General features: G+C 55.5%; 1 protein-coding gene across 2 annotated transcripts; it reads right to left on the reverse strand.

Moving 5' to 3' along the window:
• Positions 1-312: 312 nt before the first annotated feature.
• Positions 313-7887, reverse strand: LOC142020638 (uncharacterized). Of its 2 annotated transcripts, none has more exons than XM_075008689.1 (6): positions 7712-7887; positions 7403-7489; positions 6468-6594; positions 5832-5945; positions 2588-3742; positions 313-977 (listed from the first exon to the last, which is right to left on the reverse strand). In XM_075008689.1, the coding sequence occupies exons 2-6, from the start codon at positions 7415-7417 to the stop codon at positions 853-855; spliced, it is 1536 nt and encodes a 511-aa protein (XP_074864790.1). In that variant the 5' UTR covers positions 7418-7489; positions 7712-7887; the 3' UTR covers positions 313-852. The 2 variants fall into 2 exon arrangements, with proteins under 2 accessions (XP_074864790.1, XP_074864789.1); XM_075008688.1 differs by having other exon boundaries at positions 2588-3745.
• Between the last annotated feature and the right edge of the window lie 1807 nt (positions 7888-9694).

A 9694-nucleotide genomic window follows, 5' to 3' on the forward strand; every position in this document is an offset into this window, starting at 1 on the left:
TGTAAAACCACCTACAGGACAGCGTGAGTGCGTGTGCGTATATGTGGCATCTGTGTTGTATTTTCAGTGAAGGCAGCATAGTGCCTTTTGCCTTCAAAAAATTCTGGGTGCTTCTTATAAGCCCAACCCCGCCCTCTCGTCACGGTATTGCCCATCGCTGCAAGGATCAGGCAGTGACTTCATTCTCCATTTCAGCCTCTGCCTCTGGCGGCCAATCTTGTTCACACCCCCAGTGTGTGTGCTGAGGGATACGGATCGCTGTCATTGTTCAAATGACACAAAAAAAAAAACTCACGCCAAAGGGTGTGTGTGTAAAATAATATGTACAAAAAGTCTATTCCAGCAAATGATTTTTTCTTGTGAAGTCTTCAATAACTTTGAACTACACCCTATTTGACAAACTAATATCAAAGACCACGTCCAAACGGCCTGCCCAAGGAACGGAAACCCAAGCAGAGTCCATCAAGCTTTCCAATGGAACCCACGAGGAAAACGCGAAAGAGGAAGACCTCGCATAACGTGGAGATCTACTGAGCTTGAAGGACAACAACTGGGGCACTCCTGGAACAAGCTAGAAGTTTTGTCCTGAGACGGAGTGAAGTGGAGGAGACTTGTAGAGGACCTATGTTCCACCCGGACCACAAGGGTTTCAGTCAAGCCTAGAAAAAGCTGGGAAGAAATTTTACCAACAGGGCTTGTCTTCACTTTTTTCCAGGGAGTTGGGGTGGGAAAAACAACCTTGGGTCTGCACTGAACTTGAAATAACAACTCCCCCAAAACAAATGACTTTCACTGACTCCCCCTCCGCCTTTCAATTCCAAAATTGACTCAGTGGGTAGGAAACAGAGGTCATCATGACTTCATGGGCCTCCAGGGAGGCCTCCCAGCACTGCTCTTCTTTTGAAACTGGGCTCTCTGGCATGACTGCTCCGTCTCAAAATGCTCTTGCAGTGGGAATGCTCCTTTCAGAAGTAACCCTGCAGTGCAGAGAAAGCCACAGACGGAAACAGGTGTAAGATCAGCAAGGTCAAACTCTGCTTCAGGTTCAGCAGGACTTGCCCACTCACTCCCAGGTCTAGGGCTCTTTCTTTTGCAGCACTCAGGAGTTTGAGTCAGGATCACAGACATCAAAACTACCCTTCCGAAGCATGGAGAACCAGGTGACACCTGGTGAGGGGGAAAACAGCTGTGGGCAGAGCCACCCCTCCATGGCCAGGAAGGGCTGGCATGGAACACAGGGGCCTGGGCTGCAGACACTCAAGCTCTTTGCTTCATCGGTCCTGATGCTGGGTCCAGAGGAGCACGCCTCTCCTCTGCTTCCAACCTGGGGCTCCCACGGTCAGCAGAAGGGCATGTGCGCCTGACCCCACCAGGGAGCCGCCGCAGCTAGGGGACAGGGATGTCTGTCCCAGCCACAGCAGCTCCCTGCAGGGCAGCCCTTAGCTCCTGGTGGGGCTTCTTAGGCAGCTGCACAGTCCTACAGGAACCCCACAGCTGGGCAGAGCAGAGACGGGCTAAAACGCTCCATCCCACGGCTGGGGTCTGATGGTCTCTGCTCCCCGTGTTTGGCAGGAGTGAAGTTGGATGCAAAAGGGAGAAAACGTACAAAGGCCGAATGCTGCTCAGCAGGGCCCGGTGTAACGTGGGTCAAATGGGGAATGAGACAAGCAGGCCCCAAATGGCGGGGCACTCAGGGACTAACGATCCTTCTGCTAACGGGGGGAGGGGTCTGGAACACGGAAGCCAAGAAACTTGAGGTTGCAAAAGTCACAGAATCTGTGACTTCCAGGGACCTCCGTGACTTCAGCTGGTGGCAGCTCGGAGCTCCAGGGTCCCCCTGCCCTCTGTAGCAGCCAAAACCTGCCCACCAGGGCTGCTGCAGGATGAGGGGAGGGGGTATCCACAGCTCCCAGGAGCCAGAGATGGGTCACCACAGACAGCTGGGGGCCACCACTGGTCCCAGCTGGGCAGGGTGAGGTGGTTCCTGAGCCACAGGTGGTGGGGGACACAGACGGGCACTGGCCATGTGACCCCCCTCCCACACACCAGACTCTTCCCCATGTCACTACTATCCTGGGGGATGTCCAGGACAACCCCCCCTCTGCCCCAGGCCTCTGCTCCTCTCCCTGGTTCTTCCCTCAGAGCCCCTCCCCCAAAGGGTGTGGCCCAGGGGAATAGCAGAGCTCTGGCGCTGGCAGTGGGGTCTGTCCACCACCCCACTTCCTGACAGCAGCAGCAGGGGGACACAGAGACATGTGGCCCCCGGCCGCTCCACACCCCCTGCTCCTGGCTGCAGGGGCTAAGCTGCCTGGGGCCAGGTCGCTCCCCTCCCCTCCACTGCTGCCGGTAAGCGTGGGAGGGGCCCCTCCTCTGCTGCGAGTGCAGGGGCCCCTCGGTAGTTGCGAGGGCCCCCCCAAAGTTCTGCCCCTTGTCCTTCCCGCCAAAGGCATTTGCGTGGGCACCTGCCCGCCCCATGTCTCTTCCAGCCCCATTCCCCAGCTCCCCAGCTCCCACCACTCGGCCCCCAGTTTTCTCTCTATACCCCCTCCACCCGGTCCCTTAATGTTTGCTCTCCGGAGCCTAGCACCTTGGGGGATGCAGGGAGGGGAGGCGTTAGCTGCTCCCAGAGACGTTCTGCCTGCAGAGAACAAGGGCGTGGACAGCACAGTCCAGGGGCTGGTGGGGGACGGAGGTCTGGAGTCCAGGCATTCATAAGACTGGTTCCCCCTGTGGGTTTTCCCATGTCTATTAAGGTGCGAACGCTGAGTGAATGTTTTCCCACAATCCAAGCATTTATGGGGTCTCTCTCCAGTGTGGATTTGCTGGTGCGTATTAAGGGATGATTTCACACTGAACCCTTTCCCACACTCCAGGCATTTGTAAGGTCTTTCTCCCGAGTGCATTCTCCCATGGTGGATGAGGTGTGAGCTCCGACTGAACGTCTTCCCACAATCCAAGCACTTATAGGGTTTCTCTCCTGTGTGGGTTTGCTGGTGTACTTTGAGGTTTGATTTCAGGCTGAAAGATCTCCCGCACTCCGAGCACTGAAAAGGTCTCACTCCCGTATGGCTCCGCTGATGTCTTGTGAGCTTTGCGTTCTCGAAATAACTTTTCCCGCACTCCCGGCATTTAAAAGGTCTCTCACCCATGTGCACTCGCTGGTGGGTAAGGAGCTGGGACTTCTGAATGAAACTCTTTGCACACTGAAGGCATTTATTGGGTTTGTCTTCTCTGTGGATTTTCTGATGTTTACAAAGTGTTGATTTCAGGGTGAAACTACTCCCACACTGGAGACATTTATAGGGTCTTTCTTTGGTGTGTATTCTCCTGTGCTGGTTAAGGTTCGAGCGGTGCCCAAAAGTTTTCCCACACTCCAGGCACTTGTAGGGTCGTTCACCAGTGTGGGTTCTCTGATGGTACCTAAGCCCTGAGCAATGGCTAAAACTTTTCCCACAGTCAAGGCACTGGTAGGGCTTCTCTTCACAGTGACTTGTCCGTTGGGTTGTCGTGTCCTTGGGATCACTGCGTCCCCCGCCACACTGAAGGGGTTCAGCCAGTTTCTTCCCGGGATCGTTTCCCAGCTGAACGTCTGATTGGTCGCCGTCTCCCCAGGCACATTCCTGTTCCGAGCCCTGGGAAACATTCCCGTCAGCTCTTCTCAAAAATGCCTCCTGTGGGTCCACATCCCCAGGCCCTTCTGGCTGCTGATTCACCTCCTTGTTCTCACTTGCTGTCCCATCACCTGCTGAGTGAGAGAGAAGCCAGACAGGAGTCACTGCCTGTGCCCAAAGCAAAGGACAGAAAGCAAAGAGGGACCATCTAGACCGGGGTGGGCAAAAACAGCCTTGGGGCCAGATCCAGCTGACCAAGCATTTCTCTCCGGCCCGCCCAGCTGATGAGCAGAGCATGCGGACTTGCAGCCAGCAGCCGGTGTTCAGCTGACCCTCCCCAACCTTGTTCCGCCTGCAGCCGAGCTGCTCCTGGGATTCTCCTGCTGGCTGTGCCGAGGTGGAGGGGTGAGGGTAGTGCTGAGGTCAGAGTGTTCCCCTGTCCCTGAACCCCACCTCTGCAGAGCAGGGACCGGGGAGGGAGAGACACACAGCAGAGCTGCTCCAGTCTGAAGCATGGATGGTCAGTGACTCGCTCAGGAGAACAGAGCAGGACAGATTTCCCTTAACGAGACAGAGGGCGGCTTCCCTCCGAAACTTACCAGCAGCAGCCAGCACACACGCACCCAGTCTGTGCCACACACGCACCCAGTCGCTGTCACATACACACTGCAGCACACACTCAGCGTCACAAAGTGTGTGTCTCACACACAAAGTGTTTCTCTTTCACTCTCACTCGTTTTGTCTCTCTTTGTAGCCCCCAGCTCCCTCTTCTGCCCAAGGCCCTGCCCTTGCTGGGGGACCCAGAGCCGGCCTGCGACCAATACCAAACTTCTTGGCATGGCTCTTCCGTGGAAATTATTGCCAAACCCTGATCTAGCCGGTGCTTGTTGCTGTTTTATGGTTGGCTTTCAAAACACAGAAGCTGCCCAATTGTATTATGAGCTCCCTCGAAGGAACACTGCCCATAGCCAGGCAGGATCCAGTCCTATCATCTAGCCTAAATAAAACAACTTGGGAATACTTCCTTGAACCATCAGTTTACCCATACACAAATCCAATATTCTACACTGAACCAGTGCTGTTTCCCTACAAGAAACCCCTACTCCTACTACAGTAAAGAATTCTGTTACCTGGATCTGACTTCTGCATCAGTTCTGTTGGGATGCCTTTGTCTCCACTTGGTCATCCTGAGCGGGCCCTGCTCCAACACTGGGAACCCCCAGCTGCCATTACAACCTGACAATCCTGATCAGTTCAAGCTTCACGGAGTGGTAAGGTTTCTCCCTCTGTAGGTATAACATGCTGACCCTGCCTTATGTGATCTGGTATGGCTCGCTAGCCCTAACATTTGTAATCAGAATGGTAACACAGAGGTAGCCGTGTTAGTCTGTACTCCAACAAAACAAAGCAGCAGAAATGTAGCACTTTAAAGATCAACAAAATGATTTATTTGGCAAAGAGCTTTCATGGGACAGACCCACTTCTTCAGATATGATGAAGAGGGTCTGTCCCATGAAAGCTCATCACCAAATAAATCAATCTGTAATCAGATTTAAGTAATATTTAATATTATAACTGTTTTGTTTGGTTGGTTCCCCTGGAAATAACTAACCTTTTGAGGGTGCTTTTTCTGGGTTCCCCATTCACTCTGCAACAACGGTTTTTATTCCTAAGCTTAAGATCCCTGCATGTCCCCAGAATCTTGTGTGGTTTGCTCATCAAGTGGGTTACAGATTGACCCTCTCTAACCTGGCACACTGGGGACCGGACTGGTGCTGGACAAGAGAATTTGCTGGACTATAGGTCAATATTGTTTAGCAGCATTACTAACACTTCCACTGCCTGCTGGGCTCTTACAATTTGGGGATAAATTACAGCTAAATAACAGCCCAGAACACTGACAGCCAGGACTGGGGTCTGGAAACAAACTTTACAGGACCACGGGAAACTCGGCCATAACCATGATATGTGGTTGTCTGGTTAACTACATTCATGCTGGACGACGGATGTAGCCGGATGACAGAGTTCCGGATTACAGAGGTTCAACCTGTACTAGCAGAATACCAGCTGCACATTGATAGAATTATCAGCTGCGCCCGCCCCAAGAGTAACCCTAATAAATGAGCACACCCCAAAATAATGGGCAAATCCGGTAACACTTGCCCACTGCACATTTTGGGAGTCCCAGCGGCTTCTGCCTCAGTTTCCCTTGTTCCTCACCTTCGCAGGTGCCTCTTGGGCTCTCTTTCTCCTTGCTAGCCTGCAGAGCTGGGACCCATGGCTCTTCCCCTCGGGCCAGCTGGGTGATCAGGTCAGGTTTTGGAACAGGAAATCCTGTGTGGACAGTGAAATCAGGCAAGGTCAAAGCACATGGTAGCACATGGCATCTTGGTGGAGGATTGGGCACAAGGGACATTCCTTGAGTTTAATCTATCCCAACATGGCAAAGTGGTAGTTTAGATCCCTGGGGCGGGGAATGTTGTCAGATCTCCGTAGGAGGTCTCAGCATAGATGGGTCTACGGGACTTGTTGACACATGCACACAGTTTCGGGTGCCAAGTCCTGCCTATTTCCAAGCCTGCAGAACCTGGAGCCTTCCTCCAGAGCTGGAACTAGTCCCAGGAATGAAGATGACCCCTGTGTGAAAGAGAAACAACACAGAAAGGTACATACCTTGCTTCTGGCCCCTTGAAAGTTGGAGAGATGGAGCTGAATGACCCTGTCCATTAGGTTTCTGACTCCCCTGGTCACCTGTTGGATGAATGTGGCTCTCACACTGGAACTGGGGACTATGTGAGCCTCCACCGCTAATGCGACTGACCAGGGCAGAACCCTAACAGCACAGGAATCCCTTACCCAGCGAGGTCACCATCTCATAGTTCTCCTGCATGACCTCCCTGTAGAGGGCTCTCTGAGCAGGGTCCAGCAGCACCCCCTGCCCCGGGGTGAAATACACAGCCACCTCCTCGAAGGTCACCGCCACCTGAAACAACACATGTCCCCCGCTCAGCGCCCACAGTCACAGTGCCACTGTTCAGACTGGGAGGAGGCCAAGAAGAGCAGAATCTCACGCCCGCGTGGCTCAGAGCAGCCAGGAGGACGTGCGAGAAGCTGAGAGCTCCTTGTTCCCCCAGCAGATGGCACAGGGCAGGGTCTTCCCGTTTCCCACACGTCGACAGGTTGAAACGCTCTCATCCAGCACTCTCTCCTCTGGCGATATCCATGTCTGGCAGGTCCATTGATGTTGCTGGACCAGAGAGTCCCAGGTGCTCAGAGTTGGTCTGGCTAGTGGGCCACCCTCACGGGTGGCAGGGAGCCCCACCAGCAGCCCTGGGGCAGCAGGCAGTTGGCCGGGGAGCTCCACCAGGAGTGGAGACCCCAGACAGTTTGGGAGCAGAGACCAAGGGGTGGCCAGGAGGGGCAGCCCCCCAGGAGAGCCTGGAGGCCTGACCGCCCCGGTCTGGCAAATTCCCTTGTATGGGACCACTCAGGTCCTGAGGGTGCTGGACCTCTGTGCTGGGTGCAGAGCTGGGGACAGGGAAAGGAATCCCTTAGCATTGCCCAGCAGCCTCTGGCCTGGCGTGCCAGATACCAGCACTGGATGTCAGTTCCATTTACCCAGTGGGGCGTTTCCTGGTTCAGAAAGGGGGGGGGCATCCCCAACACCCCCCCCATGGGCTTGTTCAGAAAATCTGGCCCAGGCTGATCATAACCCAGCAGGTTTATCATCCCATCCCCACCCAGCCTCTCCCTTTGTGTGTCCTACATCCGCCCCCCCGGCAATCCCCTACCTGAGCTGTCTCCATCGCAGCCAGCCCCTGCCAGTCTCCTGGAAGATGAGATGACCTGGAGCGAAACGTGGGCGTGATCCCCTCGGCCTGTGGGGCGAAAGAGGGGGTCAGAAGGGGCCACCCCGACACCCTCCCTGCAGACAACCACCAGGCAGGGCCGGAACACAGGGGGGGCTTTAGCGGCTGCAATCTCTGCACCGGCCCCACAAAAACAGCTGCAGGGATGATGCCCTGGGGGGCTCAGACCCCCTTGTTCCTCAGCCCAGGGAGCTCAGCGCCAGAGCCCCGCTAGCAGGAGCAGCCACACACCTGCCTCCTCCAGCACCCTGGGGGGGCAGCAGCCAAGCACGGAGCCGCCCTGCTCTGCAGCCCCGGGTGTTTGCTCCGTCGCTTCCCAGCCAGAACCGCCCCCGGGAGCTGCAGGCGCAGAGCGGGGGAGGGGCAGCTACAGCTCCCCCCCCCCACACGTGTCAGCCGCTGCCGGGGATCCCCCTCGCCCGGCTGCCGGGTCACTTCCTCCCGGCGGCTGCCGCTGGGTCCTAGCGCTAAACCGCTTTAGCGGGCAGCCCGCGGGCGCCACTCGTCTCCGAGAGCTGGGCGGGACCAGGCCCCAGCGCCCTCCTTGTTTATTGTTAAAGTCTATTTACTCCCATCTCTAACGGGCCCCCTCCAGGATCGAACTCACACCCCGGGCTTTGGCAGGCCAATGCTCAAACCACTGAGCTACCCGTACCCAGGAGCCAGGGGCCAGTGGGGGCCCATTCAGACCCTGGCTCCAGCGCCCGCCATAGTGACGCGCGACGGATGCTCCGGGTCCCACGGACCAGCTGGAGCCGCGGCCGTTACTGAAATCACACGGTGGGAATTTTCCTTTGGGGGGGGGGGGGGATACTGCGTGAGCCCAGTGAGCACGGCTGTGGCTGCCACCCTCATTCTCACACGTGCGGGGGGTCAGGCCTGGCGCCCGCTCTGTACACACGCGACAATGTGCTGCGGGGGCAGGGCAGGGACTAGTGCGGTAAGGGGGAGCTGGAGCCAGGGGTACCAAGCCATGGCCTAGGAGGGGGGGTCCTGGTACTGTGGGAGCCGCTGGGGGGGGTTAGTGTCCCCCTCTCCCCAGAGAGAAAAGAGGGACAGTTCCCCCTGGGGATGAGCCCCTGCCAGTCACCCCCAACCCAGCCAGGTCAGAAAGAGCTGGGAGAGGTTCTTTGTCTCTAGCCCCCGCGCGCCTGCCATAGGCGTCCACGTTAACGCTAGCTGTTATGCACTCCGCAGTAATGGCCATGGCACAATTACGGGGACAGAGGGCCCCAGTCTGTTCCCCTACGTCGGCCGATGCGCCCCTTTTGTGTAACACTTTTATACCCTGCTACAAACAATTACGCGTACGTTACATATTCCAGGTACCTCCCCTTTTCATACGTTACCTCCCTGGGGCCTAACTAAACATCACCCACTCACTCCCTTGTGTCAGGTGCCTTGATCAAAACGTCACTATCTAGCTTGCTGTCACCTCCACCAGACGCTGAACCTCGGTGGGAATGTCCCGGTACCAAGTGCGGAGGGGCCTGGTACCATGCAAAGCATCCTGTTGTCTATGGAGACACAATCAGGGGATGGAGGCTGGGAAGGGGCTTCTGGAAAATATTTTTCCAGTTTAAAAAGGGTTCCATGGCCAGATCAAACTGGGACATGCTGGTTTAATACAAGACAAACTGAAAAGACTATGCTCTGGCTTGAAGCTTTCTATGCCCTGTAATCCTGGAAGAGGAGATTTTTTTGAAGTATGTTCAGGGCCCTTTCAAAATGTGGTTTTACAGTGGGGCTGTACATGTGCCTTAGCTAGACCACCACAAAGGCTTTACAAAGGACGTCAGATATCCTGCCGGTTCGGAGGCCTGAGCTTGCTCCTGTAGGCAGACAGACTATGTGACCATGGATGGCTCTACCCAGAACCTGGGGTGGTATTGCAGAGACTGTGGCTTGTAACTCTCACAGTCTGAAAGCCCTGCCGGGGAGGCCACACTGTGTGAAAGGTGCCTGTTGGTGGAATCTCTCAGGAAACAGGAGGGAGAGCTACTTGCTCTTTGTTGTGCCATCTGTCACCACTGAGAACAGCCTCTCTCCCTCCTCTTTACGGACCCCCTTGAGGAAGTTGAAAGCTGCTATCAAATTGCTCCTCACTCCTGCAAACTAAATAAGGCCAAATCCCTCAGCCTCTCCTCATAGGTCATGTGCTCCAGTACACTTCCAAAAGCACCCTTCTTCCTCAGGATGCTTTCAGAAGTGGGG

The sequence above is a fragment of the Carettochelys insculpta genome, chromosome 14 (genome assembly GCF_033958435.1).
Source record: "Carettochelys insculpta isolate YL-2023 chromosome 14, ASM3395843v1, whole genome shotgun sequence".
In the NCBI taxonomy this organism is placed as follows: domain Eukaryota; kingdom Metazoa; phylum Chordata; order Testudines; family Carettochelyidae; genus Carettochelys; species Carettochelys insculpta.

Excerpts from the sequence above, each read along its gene's own strand:
- LOC142020638 (XM_075008688.1), bottom strand. Across the intron at positions 5,946-6,467 it reads TGAGATGGTGACCTCGCTGG|GATTTCCTGTTCCAAAACCT; the intron begins GTAAGGGATTCC and ends CTGTCCACACAG. Across the intron at positions 978-2,587 it reads CCCTCCCTGCATCCCCCAAG|GGTTACTTCTGAAAGGAGCA; the intron begins GTGCTAGGCTCC and ends TCTGCACTGCAG.